Source organism: Anser brachyrhynchus (assembly GCF_964034855.1).
Source record: "Anser brachyrhynchus genome assembly, chromosome: 5".
NCBI lineage: Eukaryota > Metazoa > Chordata > Aves > Anseriformes > Anatidae > Anser > Anser brachyrhynchus.
In genome coordinates this window covers 59,895,452-59,914,755 of record NC_137699.1, presented here as the reverse complement: position 1 = coordinate 59,914,755, position 19,304 = coordinate 59,895,452, and the positions used below count along the sequence as shown (strand labels likewise).

Here is a 19,304-nt window from a genome sequence, read left to right as displayed (position 1 = left end):
CTCAGCACCACCACACAGGGCTGGTCAGTCAGTTGCACGCAGTCACATTTTCAGAAGTTACTACCCAAAGAGCTGTGAGTTGTGATAACTCATTAGCCTTGAGCTTCTGGTCTGTTTACACCTTACGAATCAATGTGTTAGTGACATGTCTCAACATGGGAGAGGAGTGAGAGGCAGATGGGAAGAAGCAGTTATTTCTAGATGAAGAATGTAATTTTGAGATTTTGGCCTTTGCCATTAACGTACTCTGTTGCCTTTCCCAGATGCTTTCCTTGTGCTAGATCCTAATTATCCAACTTCTAAACCAGGGATGTAATCGTGGCCTTTGAAAGCATTTTGTGCCATAGCAAAAAGTGGGGTAGCAATTGTGCACAACAGTGCTAATGCTTTGTTGCTTTTTGTTTTTCCTGCATAGGAACCCTCCCGAGGGATCGAATTTTTAAGAACCTCACTCGGAAGCGCCAGCGGGCGATGCGAAGACGAGTGCATCAGGTGAACGGGCACAAATTCATGGCTACCTACCTGCGACAGCCAACGTACTGCTCACACTGCAGGGAGTTCATCTGGTAAGAATTGCTCAAAAGCAGTGGTGCGGACCTTCCTATCCTTTATGTCCTGGGGACTGACATGCTATCCATGATGCTGAATCAGTTACCCAGTAGTTTACCAAGGGCTATCAAAGTGACTCCCCATGCCTACCAGGATGACCAGGGTACTTTTACACTGCAAATTGGAATCTGCTGCAGAGAGGCCGGAGCTGATGTGTTGGCTGGATGCTGGAAGCCAACTGGGAGAATGTGGGGATAGGACAATGTTCCTTGCTTGTAAGTGCAAATGTTATTTCAGGAAAAGAAGTAAAGAAAGACCACAAATGTTAGTTTGAGCGGAGTTTTGAGGTTACAATGAGAAAAACAGTTGCTTGAAAAACTAGAGAAAATATCTGAGAACAGAAAAGCCATCAGAGGAGGTGTAAGGTGTGGGATGATATGTGTGGGGGCGTAGGCAGAGCAGGGAGAAAAACTTACATATGTCTCAAAAGAGCATGGAGTAGGAGAGATAATAACAGGGTGTGGGCTGTTGGGATCAGTCTAATAAGTGTGGTGTGTGTTGTAATAAAACGAAGTATTTCAGAAACTAGAGTGAGGGGGAATTTGAAGAATAACACGTACATTGACAGCCTTGCACTGTAAGCTCTGGCCCTGGCAGTGCTTTGCTACACTTACACCCCCCCAGTACTGAATTGCACCCTTATTGCTGGGCAGTTTTTCCCCAGGGATCTGGTCATTTGGGATCCTCTTGCCTTTTGGCTCTCTTTTCTGTAAATGGTCTGCAAGAAGGCTGCTTTACTGCTACTAAATTCTGTTCATGTTTTGCTTTGCACAGGGGCGTGTTTGGGAAGCAGGGATACCAGTGTCAAGGTAAGGTGCTCTGCTCGGGCTCTGTGTTTGTTGGGTGTGCTGCCTCAGGAGCACTTCCCTGTGCAGCTGGGATGTCCTGTGGTTACGAGCTTCTCTGAAGTCACCGCTTATCTTCCTCCTCAGCCAGCCAAAACCGTGCACTAGAGCAGCTGTCAGTCTGGTAGCTTGATGGCGTGTAGGAACAATCACCCACGCTCATGCAAACACCCAGGGGTCCAGTTGCTGTGTTTCACCCACAGTTTTCCTCCTGTACAGATCCACCAAGTTACTGAGTGTGTGCAACACCTGGCTAGGCTTGAGAAACCCAACGTCCCTTCAACACAGTGTCCAGCTGATACTAAAACACAAAGCACCTTGCTGGAATGGCCACCCTCTTCCTTTCTCTCCCTGTGTAGATAAACAAAGTGAAATTTAGGATGTGACTTCAAAGGGCAGTCTCGGGGCCTGGTGCAGCACTCATGTCTGAATGCACATTTTGGCTGAATGGCTGTACAGATGTATGTGGTCCTCGTTTGCACTTAATTATTTTAGTTCCTTTCCCTTTTTTTCTATGGTAAGGTAGCGGAACTACTTGCTTCACAAGTGCATGGTCACCCAGGCCTTCTAACACAGCCTTCTTGTGCAATACAATAGGGCACTGGAGTGTTGATATGCAAGGAAGCTGCATGTAAACCAAATGGGTATCTTGCATAAAATCTCTGGGTGAAATTGAATGTTACTGGTAGACCCTTGTGTATGTAAGCTTAAGTCAGCTACAGGTGGAATAGTGCGGGACCCTGCAACACATCTGCAACTTACTTCTTCGATTACAAAAATCTCCTTGCCCAGTCAGTAGCTGTGGCCATTAGTGTTGGCGCCAGTGCACGCAGGGTTATGGAATGGAGGAATCCAAGTTCATTCCAGCCAAGCCAGCTTCAGAGCTGCAGAGAGCCCTGTTGTGCTTTAGGGCTAATTAGTCCTCTTGATTGGGACTAGCTGATTAGCCTAGACCCAGCACCGTTCTGCTGCAGTTGCCCAGCTTCCCAGATGCAGGCATTGCACTGACCCTAACAAACTAACCTGGACAGCACTCAGTTGGGTATCCAACAGGAGAGACGCTTTGCCACTGAGATGTAGGGATGGCTTTTGGTATCTCAGACCTGTGTTCTCTAATGTTGTTTGTGTATGTGTGTGAAATATCCCAGGATAAGTACAACAGCATTTTTAGGGAGCTCATTTTACACTCGTGTTTCTCTTTGCATCTCCCGTATTTTGTGGCAGCCGTTTTCTAGTCAGTATGAATGATCCAGTGCAAAATTTCTTTTGCAGTCGGTTGTAGATGAATCTCCAGATCTGTTAGGAGATTTTGGAAATTCTGAGCCACCCTGATTATTTTTCACATTTTTACTGTGTCCTGATAATATAAATGAGCCTTGAAGAAACCAGCTGATGGGGTGATGTGTTCTGAGTCTTTCAAAAGCTCTTTTCAGCATGCCTCTTTTATTTCCTAGTATGCACCTGTGTTGTACACAAGCGCTGCCATCATCTAATTGTTACAGCTTGCACGTGCCAAAACAATACTAACAAGAACGATCTCAAGGTAAAGTCATGTTTGTTGTTTTGGGTCATCGTAATTTGTGAATCTTCAGGATTGTCTGGGCATTTCCCTATCATAGAACCTATTCTGTGCTACCTTCATTCATGGATTTAAAAATGAGGAAGAATGATAGGGACATGCATCCCTATCATTATGATATTACATAGGCTGTGTAATATCATCTAGCTGTTAATTCCACTAACTGGTTGGACCACCACATAGTTTAGGAAGGGTCTTCATCTGAAGTCATCAAGAAATAGCAAACCAAACTGTTTGCCTTGGTAATTTTCCTTCATGATTAACCACGTCATCATCAAAATTTGGTGCCCAGCTCTTAATGTGGATTCCTCTGGCATTAAAATCCAACCACTGCTCTTTGTTTTGCCTTTTTTATTTTTCTTTTTCAGTAATTTTAAGTGCCCATTTAGTCACTGCACCACACCTTTACTCTATGAAATTATTTATGTTGTAATAAAGAAACCCTTGCATAACTTGTGTTTCTGAAGGCTTTCTTCTGTGCTAGTTTTGGCTGTATTTGACAGGAATAACATCCCCACCTAAAACAGCACTGTGCATTGCATCTCATTTCTATAACTGGAAATTGTTTAATAACTCTTTGAGGAAATTCAGTTGAAATGTTCTTAATTGGGAGGTAGATCTATTGTATCCCATGCAGAAACCTTTCTAGTGCATGCAAGCAATTGCCTTTCCTCATTATTTCTTGACTCAGAACTGCTGAGCTAGACTTCTTAAAATGACCCCTTGCCAAACCAGATAAAAATAAATTAAAATGTTTAAGGCTAAAGTGCAAGTCTAATACTGAATCATCATCCCTGTACCTCATCCCCCCTTTTAGCATTGTGAATGGTATATAACATATTTAAACTGCTTTAAAAGAAGACAGAGGTGAGGAGGCACCACTCGCTTTAAACTCATCATTTCAGTAGCCCCTCTAGCTTTTCCTAAGTGATGGCTTCCCCTAGTCACTCTTCCAGGAGCTGCTTGTTGAGACACAAATTAGAAAGTAATGAAGAGGTTAAATGGGAATGGATTCTTTCAGCTGATGTAACCTTTTCTAAGGTGTCTTTGAGATCTGAAAGATTCACAGTTGGAAAAGAACAAAGTCAAAAAGGGGATGACAGCAAGCTATGAAGCTAAATGTGGGCCTGAAATGAAAGAGGAGGGTGAGAAAAGAAATGAGAACTTTAGGAGGAGCTGGGAAAACTATTCAATATTGAATTTAATGAAATCAGCCGTTTGACATAAAGTTACATGTTCGCACATAGTATGCAAGTTAGTCATTTGAGAACTATTTAGTTACAAATTGCTGTAGCTAGCAATTTATATTTGGCACTTTAGTATGATAGGTTTGTGATGAGGTAATCCATGCTTTCTAATTCTAAGTTTGTTTTAAGAATTTAAAATTGCCTGGGCAGCCTTCTTTAAAATCTGCTTTGTCAGATATTCGAGCCTGCCCGGCAAGTAAACCAGAGTAGATTCTCTGCAAACGAGATTTCAGTCAGGGTTCTTACAATAAATCTCAGTGAAGTGATGGATTGGGATGTTTTCTGAGTTGGAATTATTTTCACGGTTCTGCAGTTAAATGTCAGTATGTAAATGAACTTTGGTTTATGTGTATATTTGGATGTTTATATCTCTGCTTTTCTTTTGGTCCCTCAGGTGACTGAACAGAGGTTTGGAATCAACATTCCTCATAAGTTCAGCGTCCACAACTACAAAGTCCCAACTTTCTGTGACCACTGCGGTTCCTTACTCTGGGGAATTATGCGACAGGGCCTACAGTGTAAAAGTGAGCAGCTTCTTACTGTAGTCTTTTCACATGATATATATTTTTAGACTCTCAATGCACTGTGTGAGCTCGATTTGTGCAACCAAGAGAAGGACAAGCAATAAATATTCATCTTTGCAAGAGTTACAAAAATGCACATCTACTTTTTAATATCAGGTTTCCAGAAGGACTCAAATTTTTACTCTCAGCACAGCTCTGTTTAGCTTGCACTGTTGAAAATATTCTTGGGTGTTGCTGCTTCCTGCATCATTTTTTCTCTTTACCTTATCTGTCCTAATTAGATAAGGCAGCAAAAGGCATCCAAAGAAAAGAAGGTCATTGCCACAGGTTGACTAAACTGTCATACTGTTACTTCATGACAAAACATATCCACGTTTTTGTTTCAGTGATCTAAACTGTAAAGTCCTATAGGTAACAATCTCCATTTGCCTTCATCTCCCACAAGAGGTCGTATGTGCGTCCATGAGTGAAAGCAAGAAAGATTTTACTTCCCATTAATCAACGTATCTCTAAAATTAGATATCTGCAAATGCAGGGAAAGTTTGTTGCTAATTCTGTGGCATTATAAATCCTAATTTTAATTGAAGGCATGGCTGCAATGTTATTTATATACCTCACAAACATACTTGAGCTTATGAATAGCTTCAGGTAATATAGCACCCTACTTGGAGTGTTTGAGGTATGCTCACGTGATTTTCAGGAGTTTATTCGCTTATACGAGTGTTAATCTTGTTTCTGCTGAGATCAGTGGCAAAAATACACTCTTTGTTCAGATCCAGGGTGGAGTCTGGTCAGTATATTTCCTGAAGCTGAGCAGTCCTTTGCTAAGTTATTTCTCAGCAATAAATCCCTCTAAGTTACTCTAATTGTTCCTTTGCTTTTACTTTTCACCCCTGCCATCGCCCCTGTCAGTCTGTAAAATGAACGTCCACATCCGATGCCAAGCAAATGTTGCACCAAACTGTGGGGTGAACTCAGCAGAGCTCGCTAAAACCTTGGCGTGCATGGGCCTGCAACCTGGGAGCATTTCCCCAAATTCGGTGAGTCTTTTTCTTTTTTCCCTCCTCTATTTGTAAATGTTTACATCTGAGTCCAATCTGTATGCATACAGGAGAAATCAGAGACTTCAGTTATGACAAGTGGCATTGGCCAGGGGGCTGCATGTGTAGGCTGTTGCTCTGTGAAACTTGTGGCAAAGATTTCACCTGGAAAATGGATGTTTTCTATCCAGATTTACCATGGTGGAGGCATCAGTCTATAAATGTTACTTTGTTTATGTTTCGTAGTGGTGTGACTCCATTGATGCTTGCATCTGTTTGGCCTAAATGAGAGTATCAGACCCCAAACTAATAATTGTCAATGCAATTCATGCCATACCTTTCTTCAGCCTTTCCACAAATACAAATGCACTGCCTCTGTATGTGGTTGGTGGTAGAGCAAAAGACGAGCTAAGCAAGAGGCCCAAGTTCTCTTCCTAGCTTTGTCACCGGTTTTGAGTCATTTGGGGCAATCCGTTTCATGATTTACCGCTCTTTCCCCAGCTAAAATCCAAGGTCACTGTCAACATAGCATCATCTCTGGTCTTTGTGGTCCAAGCCAGGGTCCTAGTGAGATTACTGCTAGAGCTGGGACATATGTGTTACAATTTTTGTCTGTCAATATTTAAGGCACCCTAAAATTCAGCTGTTGTGTACCTGAATGTATTTGGAGAATTTAAAGGACAGTATAAGAGCTTGAGTGATAATGTCCATACACAATACCAGAAGTCAGAGCTGTTATTTGGTAATAAATTGGTTTTCATGAAGCGTTTTTTTTATTTTTGCTAGCAGTTTTGAAAAGTCAGTTTGAAACCCCAATAACCCATAGTAAAACACTAGACATTTTTATTTGACCTACATATATGTATTCAAAACCAAAAGATAATCGCCAGCTGTAGTTAATCTTGTTAGTCAGCTGCGCTGATCGACCACATCAAGCTTTCTCAGCCTAGCATGCTCATTAAGCTGTGCTGTCCTTTTTGATTTCAGTTGGCTCATAAAAAATGGGACTTCCTTGTTTTCCTGCTTTGTGCTGTAGCAGTTCAGGGTTCAGTAATTCTTGGAGGTACATGGAAACACAAGCCACACACCCCCAACTTAGTTTTGTAAAAACCATCGCTTTTTCACGTTCATGGTTTGCATAATATATATGTCAAAAGAAAATGAAACCAGGAAAATAAAAATCTGTGCTTGGTGTTTAGCGATCTCCTCTTCTTACGTGTCAGCTAAAGGCTCCAGTTAGTGTTCAGAAGCTTAAACCTGGGAGTTTTCTTGGGTGTTATCCTGAATGGTTTTGGTTCTTTCTGCATGGCTGAGGTTACCATTTCTGTGGCAGCAAGGGAAGGCTTCCTGTGCAGGGAAGAATTTTGCTTTACATCAGAGCAGTCACAAGGTGGAGCTCAAGAAGTCCCTGTGACTTTGTTCGCACCAATAAATTAAACAAAAGCACTTCTAGTTTGTGTGCACACTCGTACGTGAAAAACAGTGAACAGAGGGCACTGGGGATTGACTTGGTCTTCACATACTGCAAAACCAGAAACTCTAGAAATGCTTGCTAATGCTGATACAATTCCTGAAAATGCAGACACACATTGCTGGTGTGGGCAAGAAAAACATTCGTTTGAATTTGCAGCAGTAGAGGAAGCCAGGAGCACAGCTATGGGAAAGAGAACTGTTTTGAGGTTTGGGTCCCACTATGGGCTTTTCTTAAGAGCCCTCGCATCAGGTAGAAACGTAAGAGAATCAGAGGAAATCTCTTTGGATTCTGGATTTCACCAGCACCTCTCATACTGCAGAAATGATGCTTTTCGCTCTGATGTTAGAAGGAAGACGTTTATTTACACACTTGTCTTATTTTTTCTGGGAGTGAGGGCAGAGAGAGGCAGGCTTGCCTTGGGATTTACAACTTAAAATGCCCAGGTCAGGAACCAGCTCTGACATCTCAGCACACCTCTGCACAGTGACAAGGTTGGCTGGTACATGTAGCAGCTGTGTGGGGTGGCAGTACTCATGCACTTTCTGTTCCAGTGGCCACGCAGTGCATCAGAACAGCTCCTAAATGCCCACGTTGGGTAGGCTGCCTACCTGTGATCACCTCTGAGGCAAAGGACGATTTCTGTGCAGAATGATACGTATTTACTTTTCTCCACAGAAACTGGCTTCAAGATCTACTTTGAGACATCAGGGAAAAGGCAGCTTGAAGGATGGCAACAATGTTAGTGAAAATTCAGCGAGCAAACTTGGGATCAAAGACTTAACTTTCCTCCGTGTACTGGGAAAAGGCAGTTTTGGAAAGGTGAGTGTTATTTGTAGCTCTTTGGGGAAATACCATATTCCTTATTTGAGAAGCTCCAAGGTATATGGAGTTATTTCATCATGAGAAGTGCAGATTGTCCAGTGGACTCTGCTTTTGGTGCCCTGTGCGATGAGGCTGGTTTGAAAGAGAAGGGAGAAAAGGGAAGAGAAAGAAAACTGACAGCAAAGTGAAGAGTGGGATATCACAAAAAAGGAGAAAATTAGCAACCAGAAGAACAGCTGCATGCCAGGGCTCATACCAGAAACTGCACGTGTGTGCATTAGCACTTGTTTGGGCAGCATTTCTTGGAGCATGTGAAAACTTTTCCTTTCAAAGAAACAGAGCAGAGGTTTCAAATGTAATGCAACTGGGGTTTCATTTCTCTGCCTTGCCACAAAGCCAGCGTGAAATGGCGCACTGGAAATTGATAACTGAGGAGGGAAGCGGGACAGATGGTGATGCTCAGAGGGCCTGTCCTGGCACAGCATTTTGGCTGACGGTGGATGATCTTTGAGCACCTAGCCCCACAGCAGGCTTTGGGGTGCGTGGGCAGAAGCCTGCTGCAGGCACTAGCACGTGCCGTTGACTGTACGCTGATGCCCATACTACCAGTCTGATTCACTTGCTTCCACAAGCCTGCTCATGAGATAACTGACCTTTCTAGTGTGAGAAGCTGCGAGAATCTCAGCATTGCTCATAAAGGCTGAGGGCTCAGCCCTTGCAATTCACCCTTCCCTTTGGTTTAGGTGATGCTTGCCAAGATGAAAGAGAGTGGGCAGCTGTATGCAGTGAAGGTGCTGAAGAAGGACGTCATTCTCCAAGATGACGATGTTGAATGCACCATGACTGAGAAACGCATCCTTTCCTTAGCAAGGAACCACCCATTCCTCACCAAGCTCTACTGTTGCTTCCAGACTCCTGTAAGTATAACCCAGGTAGTGGACAGCCTTCCTCCTGATACTGGCTGGCATGTTCAGGATAGAGGCACTCTCCTGTGTGTTTGTTCCCCTGCTTGTTCCAAATGTCCACCTTAAACTCAGGAGAAAGCTCTCTGCTCAAGGGTGAACAGAGCACTGTGGGCCTTTAACATCTGATACGGAGGCATTTGTCAAACAAAATCCTGGCTTGTAAGCTCCCTGACAAAATGGAAGTATCGGGGAAGCCTTGTTTTATATATCTTAGATATCTTTCCTAGAAACATATTTATGCCACTGAGCGTTTCCAAATGCATGTGTGTAAATGCCTGCAGGCCCGAAGTGTCCTCCAGTTGCTGTGGGATCTCAGACCCTACTGCCCTGCTACCTGAACTTTAATAGTACTGCATTTGTCCTGTCTGCTCAGAACTGAATGAAATATCCTTCTGGGGTTACTGGTAGGGATTTTACTGGCATGGGTAGACACTGGCTCAGGCCCATATACACGGCTGGTATTCCTTCTCGTGTAGATAAGACAAGTGACAGCACTGCTGTCACCTGTGATTTGTATACCTCAGTGGAAGACTGCACGTGCTGCCTGTTCAGCTGAGAGCCTCCTCCTGCGTGTGCGTATGGGTGGGAGCTTGTTGCTGACGTGGGTGGTGGCAGGAGTGGCTGGGATGGAGGCAGTGGCCACAGCAGTATCCCGGCAAGGTAAGTTTGGGAGTCCCTGAGCTAAGCTGTTATTAGGACCAAAGCATTTTTGCAGTGTAGCTCTTCCAGACTGCCTGGGCTCCTTTCCAGTTGCTTTTTGTCCATTGCTAAATGCTGATAGAGTTTGTTTTCCCTCTTAGAAGAGACAGGAGAATTTTCACCTATTAATTGTGGCTTCAATCCTTCATAAACCCAAAATTTCTCAAAAGAAAAAAGAAGGGGGAGGTGGGGAGAAAGGCCAAAAAAAAAAAAAAAAAGGCATTCAAATGTGTCCTGCCACTTACCTGTTTCTCTTCTCATTGGGGTGATGCAACAGCCAGTTATGGGGTTCGAGAATTGAGCTCGTTTAGGGTGGAGCCCATGGGGTAGACTCATATAATAGAAATGAGGTGGTGTATTTCTTCTTTTTTTTTTTTAATATATATACAGTTTACATGGTTTCACAGAGCAGCCACTCTATATAGCAGAAACAAAGCTCGCTGTTGTCACCAGTAACCAAGGAAACTCTTTTTTATTCCATAATATGAAGAAGCGGGGCGCAATTTTAGTGGCCTTACCGAAGTTCTCATGTAAGATATCAGAAATGCCCAGTACTGATGAGTGCTGTTTGAGGTCAGATCTAGGACAGCAGCCTTTTTTGCAGCTCGTTGCTATGCTCTTTGCTATGGCTTTCTTTACAGGATTGCAACTTAGATGTGAAAATAGCAAATGCAGTCCTGGTCTGTGTTGGGTATTTTCAGTGAACTTGGGGAAGAGTTAAGGTCACCGTGCTATTAGCGTCTGTCATGTTAAAAAAATGAATGCAATCTGCTGTGAGTGCAGAGGAGGTCTGCTGGGCTGTGAGGTAAATGAGGAGTCTTTTGCAAAGGGAAGAAAGGGAAGAACTCAGCCTGTTTAGACTAGCAAATGGAAGGCAAAAAGAGGATCTGATTGATGTCTGCAGATGTCACAGAGAGGGGAAACAAAGCTGTCAAGATGCTGGCTAAGATTAAATGAGTCTAGACTGGCCATGGGTACAGTTAGACTGGAAATGAAAAGGAGGTTGCTAAACAGTAGAACAGCCTGGAACAGGAATTTCTGGACCAACTTTTAATCAGGGGAGCGGAGGGAAGAAACCCTCAGCCCTCACTGCCCCGAACCTGGTCAGTCTCTGAAAGGATGCCAAGGGGGTGGTGCTTGCCATAGCAGACCCCTGCTAGTTCCAGTCTTTCTCAGGTTCCTCTTTTACTTGAATCCTCCATTGTTTCGTTATCTGGATTGATAACTTCCCTCCAGTAATAAACAAAAACAAAAAGAGAAGCATTTACAAAAAAAAAAAAAAAGAATTTCAGACTTATGTGGTTTACCATGTCTTTTTGTCCACCTTCTGCACTCAGTGACACCCACCTCAATCCAGAATAACCAGATTTAAATTGCTTATAAAAGCATAATTAAAACCCTTTGCCATGATGGAGAAATGATTGCAGCAACAGGGTATACGTTGCACAGGAGGGCTTAAATGGTGCTGATACAATATTTAAGGTTTATGCTTGTTCTTTACATGGCATTGAGTTATCCCCTTCATTAACACTAACTTGACAGAAAATAATATATATATATATAGACACACACATACATATATATATATATATATATATAAACTAAGAGGAATCACTTACGTAAAATGTCAGCCTGAAACCATGTTTAAAAATACCAAAGCACCTTCGTTTGGTTGGAGCTGGGGGGAGGTTTACTCAGAACAATACCTGGTTTCACTTGCAATTACGTGGAAATTACATCAGACGTACACTTACAGCCCAAACTCTGGAAAAGTGGTATTAAAGGTTCGTGTTTTTAAAAAAACAAGCATGACTCCAGCCTGCAATGAGTGGAGATCCTGGGTAAATAATGACTTAGTGGGCCTGTCTTTAGGAGTTTTTAGAGAAATACCCGTTTTGAGGCTTCTTACTGTTTTTCAAAAGAAAATAAGAGCCTGATGCTGTGGATGCATCGATACAGGCCGGAACTAAGTGACTGGGTAGCATCCCTTCTGGAAGGTACCTGGGGCTCATGGTAGGTGCCAAGTTCAGTATGAACCAGCAGACTCATTATGAATAAGGTAAAATACATCCCAGGCTGATTTAGGAGGTCAGAGAAGTTGTTATCCCCTCTGCTTGGCGCTGGAGCGGCCGCAGCTAGAATACACGTGTTCAGTTACGGGCCCTGCAGTTCAAGAGGAAGTTACATGAGCTGGGAAGAAGGAGCTCAGAAGAGTCTGAAATGCTGCGTGCTTTCAGGGCAGGTTCTGAAGGTTTGGATGGAGCTGGAGCCATTTGAATTCAGACTCTTGTATTATATTCTACCCAAACCAGCAAACTCTTCTGACTTAGAGCCTAGGGCTGACTTACAGAGCCCAGGGCACGTCTGTGCTGCACAGCGCGATGCTGCGTAGTGCGGGTAAGCTAGCTTTAGCTGAGCTGGCACAAGTGCCAGAAACAGCAGTGCATTGTCTGAGTTAATCTATATTGTTGCTACTTTTGCTTGCCTGTTTAGAGTTAGCTGATTTTTTTTTTTCTGTGCTCACATCAGTTGCTGATCGTTTTCAGAAAGGTTTCCTGTTCTTTGGTGCTGCCTCTGTGCCTCATCTCTCTGTACTGTGGTCCTCTGGAGTCCCAGCTGCAGCGTAAGTGATGCACGCTAGCCCTTGCTGCTCTAATAGCCCATGGTGGGCTGAGGCTGCCCGACCTCCAGCCAGCCTTCTTGCTCTTTTTTCAGAGAAATATTGCAGCCACTAGGTGGTAGGAGCTGCAAGTGTTGTCTCTGCCCGGGAGGTCACAGTTTGCAGAGCCCAGAGAGGAAACCCTGGCTGTGCAGCAGGCCGGCAGAGGCTGGCCATGGCCCTGTGCATGCTCGGCCCTGGGCAGGGCCCTCACTCTGCAGGGAGGGAGGCAGTTTTGGACCTGCACCTCCAGATTCCTTTCCTCTGAAGGGATGGAGTTGTGCTGGTCCCTCGCAGGGAGTGGGTTTGGCCTGTTCCAGCAGCACCTGTGTGAGGTCTCCCTTGCTCACCACAAACTGAGATACATCTCTGTTATTTTATTTTTTTTAATTGAATGTCTTGGTTCGAGTACTTTCAACCTTGCCTAAGCCGTTTGCTTCTGCTTTTTCTAGGGCCTTACAACCATCCTTTAGTGTCAGAGAGGATTATGCTCCCGCTGCACTAATCTGGGAGTTGCTGACAGGTGCTGGGGCTGACCTGTGGCTAAGCTTGGATTCTGCGTTAGGGGTCACAAGCACCCAAAAATGCTCCTTTCCGTTTACCTGCCATTGGTGTCATCCAACACCTCAACAATACAGGCCTCGAACAGGTGAAAGAGGCTATCCATAGAAATAGTGAAGTTAGTAATTTTATCCTGGGGAATGCAGATCCTGGAATGTTTTAATTAAGATGAGTTTGCAACAAGTCGATCCTGTCATCTTTGGGGTTTAGGCACCATCCTTCCTGCACAGGTGGCTTGCTTTTAAATCCTTTTGTCTCACCTCTTTTGCATGAGAATGAAAGGGCTGGGGGAGATCAGCTTCCCATGCAAATAGTGTCAAATAGCAGTGGATAGAGGTTTCTGCCTTTTATGTTTATTGCCCTTATCCCTTTTCTCATGACCACAGGGCGCTTTCAGGGGACCGTCCCCCAGGCGATGCTGTTTCCAGCACTGTCCCTGTTAGTCTGATCGTTATATGGATTTGCTTTCTGTGTGGCTCTGCTGACAGTTGCTGAGGCACAGAGCCCGCGTGTGCTGTTCCAAAAATAGTGAGACACGAGAACTTGGCGGAGGGACGTGACTTTCTGTAACAAGCGTCCTTCAGAGATAATAGCTAGCAGGGTGCTGTTGAAGCCAGGAGGGATTCCAGGGCAGCTAATCATTGAACTGGTACCATTTTATTTTATGAGGGCATGCAGCTTTCTGCCCCCTTTACAAGCTGTGGGCTGATGTCATGCTTGAGACAGAAGGGGAAGGTTTCTCTTCATCACCTCTGGCTCCCAGAGCTCTGAAACAGTTCTTCCAGGGTCAGCACGGGCATTGTGCTACAGGTGTTTAGGGAGATGAGCCTGCATTTCACCTTCTGTAAGTGTTCAAGATAACCTGGAACCTTTGACAGGGGCATAATTTTCATGCGAGAGCCTACCAACCACCAGGAAAAGTGGTGGGACTGAGCAAGGGCGGCTGGCTGACTGCTCCCCCGTCCGCTGGGCCACAGGAGAGGACTGGCTGTGCTCGCATGTCCAGGGGAATCCCTTGGTCCTGATCCTGCAGGGGTCTCCAGGACCAGCCTGGTTCTCCATCAGCTGCTCCACGCTGTCACAAAGTGAGCAGAGCACGGGGCAGCCCCGGGGCAGAGCTCAGCGTGGTGGAGGTAAGGGACTCTAGAAAGTGAGCAGCAGCCTTCCTGGGTCTGGTGAGGTGAAAAAGCATCCTGACAAGAGGTCTTGGAGCGTGCTAGTGGGAGACAGGGAAATGGTGAGGCCTCTTTGATGTGCTGTTTGAAGGGCGCTGAGAGGGAGCCCATCGGGAGCAGAGAGGAGAGCTTTGATCATCTCCCAGGCTCTAACCCCCAGCCTTCCCCCTGTGGCGTGTCGGGGAGGTACGACTTGCTGTGTGCGTACACCTGACAGCCAAGTGCGTCTCTGTGGTGCTTCCCTGCAAGCTTGCTGGACCTTTTTGCCCTTTTCTTAAGCATCGAGACTGGTGCTAGCCCCAGGCTGCCGTGCTGGAAGACCGGCGTGTGCTTCAGTTTCATTGCTGGCAGCCCAAATCAAACGAAGATGGTGACAGGGACGTCGTGTTTATAGGCCTGGCATTTTCCAAGAGGTCTGAAATGCTTTTTGGTCATAAACACTGGCAAGAAAGGGAGGCAGGCACCCTGCTGGGGGCTTGCTGCAGGGTCCTTTTGAAGTCAGGGTTGGTGGAGCTTGTGCTGTGCTTTACGTGGGTCCCTGGGGAGGCGAGCTAGGTTTTTCTGGGGGTGGGCTGTCCGACATGGATAGATACAGGGGAATTTCATCTCTCCACCCCTGCGCTCCTGCTGGGCACCTCAAGCACCGCCGTGTGCCTCGGGTACCCACGCATTGTGTTTTGTGACCACCGGCTGGACAGTCGGTGTTGGTATTTATTGCTCCTACATAACACAGAATAAAGGCACACCGGTCAAAACCGTGCTTTCTTGTGGTTGTGTAGTCACCGGGTACACCAAAAACCCATGACATCTTTGCTGGCACAGCGGTTTAACTTGTAGGTAAAACAGATGTGGGAGGCTCTCCGAGTTTGGAAGGCTCGGCTTATCTCTGACGCGCACCATCACACCTCTGGTGGGCTCGTCGCTGCAGGAACGTACGGGGCAGGGTGGCTGTGTGTTTTTTTTTTTTGTAGGCAGAGTGGTTTTGGCTTCAGAAGGTGGAACAAGATCAGGCTGACGTTTCTGATTTTATCTGTGAACTTCGCTGGGTGTCCACACTTACGCTGCACACCGAGGTGATAGGAGCTGAAGTGAAAATATGACCTGAAGTGTTAGCTACCATCATCTTAGCACTGTTGTAGCCACTTAGTGTAACTTTCATGCCCTAGTTGCTGAGGGACTCGGGCTACTTCTGTTTTTATGAAGCTAAGAAAATGTCTGTCCCCATCTGCAGTGCCTTGTGAGAGAGGCTGTACCTGTTAGGCAAAGCTATCGAGCTTAGTGCAAGGGTAACAAAAGGACGTTGTGTTGCACATCGTTAACCACGGTAGATGGAAGTAATATTTTTCTTTGGCCTTAAAATCGAGGAAGTTGTGGCATTAAAAGGGTTGAAATGAAACCAACTCTCAAACAGGGTGACCAACCAAGTGCCAGTTAGCAGGGAGGAAGGGAGGGGAGCTATCAAAAGGCAGAGACGAGCTAACTAGCTGAGGCTCAACCCAGCAGTGCTTTAGGTCTAAATCTCTTTGAACCTGAGCCGCTTTCCAGGCAGCGTTTCAGGTGAGAGGGTGGATCCGCAAAGCCTTTGTTTTGCAGCTCAGATTTTCCTGAAGACCTTTAGCTGAGCTTTCAGAGGTCTCTAGCTTTCCCCAACTGCAATCTGAGGCCAGGAGATGTTGCAAGTAGTGGGTATTTTTGAAAAACAGGCCAGAGCTGTCTTGGGTTGATCAGTCCAAACTGGGAACAGCAATTCCAGTAGCTTGTTCTGAACTGGGAGATGTGAAAACAGCATGATCTTTGCAGAGCTGCCCGCTTCTGAAACACCGGGATGTTAGCAGCTAGCTGAGGGGTGCAGATGTCCTATAAATCTTTGATTAATGAGTGATGCATACAGCTTGATATATTCTAGTTCCTTATTCCGGAATTTATTCCTAAATTCAGCCAGCCCTTTGGGTTTTGATCTTTCAGGTAGGAAGGAGTGTTTATGTAATTTTCTATGCTGTTTAATAAGGTCCGGAGGGGAAGATTTTATTTCTTCTTTCATTCTGTGTTTTATTTTTAGGAGAGTCTGTTTTAGTGGCCAAGACAGCACTTTTTTTTTTTTTTCCTTTTTGAATTGGGATTACGTTGTTGGGTTTTTTTTGTACATAATTTATCTGGTTGATGTAGTGCCTGCGATTTTGGGCTCTTTGTTTTGTTTCTAGTGAAAGAGATACAAATGAAGAAAAGTGATTAAAAATTGTCCATTTGCATTTATGTTGAGTGAAGGTTTCTGGCCATAAAATGAGCCAATCCCACTGTGATTTAGACCATCGTGAGGGGAGGGGATGAGGAGGGAAGGTACGCGTGCGGTTCACTTGCAGATCCCAAAGGCTGTGTTGTCGCAGAGGGATGATCGCATTTGACCTTACGTTACAAAAACTCTTCAGCCTGTGAGTTTGAAATTTCAGCCCAGCAGTGAAGAAGACACGCGCTGAAGTCTGAAGGCTGTAGCTGGATTCAGGACTTTTTTTCGGAGCAGGTGGGAACCCGCGGCTGCCGTCGGCTTCGCCTGGGTTGTGGCTGTCGTTGTGCAGCCCTTCTGGAATTAGCTCAGCATTAATGCTGTGCTGTGCACGCATGCACACGCTGGGCAGCCTTTACCCCGAGGGACCCCAGAGAGTTTATTTATGCAAATGGCAAGAGCCAATTTGTTACTCTCCGGGCGATGTTTATGTGCCTGGCTGCCGCTGCGTAGGGAAGGCAGCGTTGTGCCCACTGTCAGTGGCGTCGCGGAGCGCAGCGGTGAACGATAACTGCTCTGTTCCCGCAGTTGTGACGATGACGGCAGCAGTTCCTTGCTGAAAGAGCCCGAAATGGGGGAAGCGACCCGTGCTTCTCAGAAGTGCCTTCGCTACCTCCAGCGCAGCCGAGCCGCGAGGAAGCGCAGCGTGCAGCTTACCCCACCTCTCAGTCCAAATTTTCACTGCACCTCCTTCTGGCTAAAAAAAATAAAAACAAAAACAAGTGGAAGAAAGCAGCCTTCTCTTTCTCAGCCCTTCGGATGTGGCACGGCACACCACGATCTCTCCCATCTTGATAGCCCCGGGGCTGTACGGTGCCATCCACTACACGCTCCCTTGCCGTGGTCTGATTTCTCCTGGGCATGAGTGGTTGTTGGGGCTGGCATGTGCTTCGGAAGCCACTGAAGCAGAGGGAGAAAATGGCCAAGAGAGCACCAGTGGTCAGCCAGCAGGCTGCTGTAACGTCTGATGCCTTCCACTGCCTTGTCCGTTTGGGGGTCTGGGGCCGCGGCGGCAGAGCGGTGGCAGGTGCCGGTGGCAGTCGTCGCCGTGACTGTGTTTAAGAAGCGTAGCGAACGCCTACAGATAATTCCAGCTGAGCGAGCACGACATGGAGCTGTTTCTTCTCTTCTGCTTCACGTAGCTGCTCTGATTTGAAACCAAAGGACCGAATCTTTGCCTGGCATCGGCGTCTTGCTCCATCACAGCCGGGCGCTGCTTCGACGCCATGCGGCCGTTTAGGGCTGAGCTCGTTTGGTCTCCTTCAGCTCCCGTGTGAAGGTTGCTCCAGCAGCTCCTTTGTGGTGAGCCCCTTCTGAAGGTGCCTGTGATCCTCTTCGGGTTGGAAACGCTCCCAAGGGTAACTCACCCATCGGAGCAGCCGGTCCTGCTGCAAACCACATAGCTGGGAGCGGCGGGCAGCCCGCGGGGACGCCGCGCTGCCTCGGCCGAAGGGCTGGGCGCGGAGGGAAGGCGCAGAGCGGCGTCCGAGCGTGGTTGTTGGTTATGTTACTCCTGCGAGAGTAAATATTGGGAAACAAACCTGCTTATTATTCCTCCTCCGGGTCCAGCGCCTTGACCCAGATACGGATGGTCACTGGCGCTGCTGGCGGAGCTGGACGTGTGGCTTGCTGAAGCCTGGTCCTGAGACAGCGCCGCTTATTTGCACGCTCCCAGCGAGACCGAGGGCAGATGGCTTTGTGTGGGGGTTGCGGACCACAAAGGGAGAAAGGGAACATCGGGAGCGCTGAGGGAGCCTGCCAGCTCTTGTAATTATCTTGTAATAATTTGCTTACAAGCTCCCTAAGCCCTGCTACTCATTTTTGGAAGCAATAAACTTTTGCTGTGTAGCAGTGACACAGCTGTTTCTGTGTGGAGATAATTCTGAAAGCCTGCTTTCCGCTCTGCAGAGCTTAAACTGCCAAAACAGTGAAAAATGACTGTTTTCTTGGGGAAACCCTTTGGCTTCAGTGAACTCAGATCAAGCCCAAAGCTGATTTTCTAAGGAGTTGTGTGCATGAATTACTTCCAAAAGGATGAAGTGCAAACGTAGCAGAATTCCAGAGCCAGAAAATTTTTTTTGAAAAACTGGACCATTTCTCTAAACCACATTGGACCAGGTCTCATCTCAAGATGCTGCCTTCTGTAGAAGTGGTCAGCTACAGACGAGGCTTCTGTAAAATTCCTCCACCAAAGCCTCTCTTGAGAGAATTCTTCTCTGTCTTCCACGCTGTCCGTGGCACAGCAGCTTTGTTACTTTCTTCTGTGTCTGCACATAGGAAATACATCTCTTCCCCTCCTTCTCCTTCCACACTGCTTGAATTGGGATGATGGTGCTGCCCTGCCACATTTACTCGGTGTGAAAGGAGGTGAGGCTCTCACCCTGGTTGTTTTCAGAGGTCCTTGGTGTGACACCAGTCTCGTGTGGCTTACACATGGGCATCGGCTGTGACTCTTAGCTGGAAGTGGGTAGAAACTAGCCTTTGCACTGGCCTTTTTTGGGTATGAGGAGGGAAAGGATGCTCTTTTAATAAAACCTGTACTCCCCCCTGCTGGGGTGCTGAGGAGGCAAGGTATAAGGATTCAAAACAGCTTCCTAGTGGAGCGGGTGAGGAGAAAGGGCTAAACCGGTGTTTGAACTGGAGCTTGGTGAGTGCTTGTGTTTGATAGGTGTGGTAACCAGTATCTGGACGGGTCTTAGGACATCGTGTGTTCTTCTAGCGGCCCCTGCCCTGCTAGCAGGCAAACAAACAAACTCACATTTAAGCAAAAAAAATAAATCAACTAACAAACAAACAAACAAGACAAACAACCAGTTGTCTCTCG

General features: G+C 46.1%; 1 protein-coding gene across 1 annotated transcript in view; it reads left to right on the top strand.

Moving 5' to 3' along the window:
• Nucleotides 1-19,304, top strand: part of PRKCH (protein kinase C eta) — a 115,569-nt gene that overhangs the window by 47,693 nt on the left and 48,572 nt on the right. The window contains exons 3-9 of the mRNA XM_080592840.1: nucleotides 416-566; nucleotides 1,384-1,418; nucleotides 2,909-2,997; nucleotides 4,675-4,804; nucleotides 5,717-5,844; nucleotides 7,994-8,137; nucleotides 8,884-9,057. Of these exons, the coding sequence (XP_080448966.1) occupies nucleotides 416-566; nucleotides 1,384-1,418; nucleotides 2,909-2,997; nucleotides 4,675-4,804; nucleotides 5,717-5,844; nucleotides 7,994-8,137; nucleotides 8,884-9,057 (851 nt within the window). The remainder of the gene's footprint in view (nucleotides 1-415; nucleotides 567-1,383; nucleotides 1,419-2,908; nucleotides 2,998-4,674; nucleotides 4,805-5,716; nucleotides 5,845-7,993; nucleotides 8,138-8,883; nucleotides 9,058-19,304) is intronic.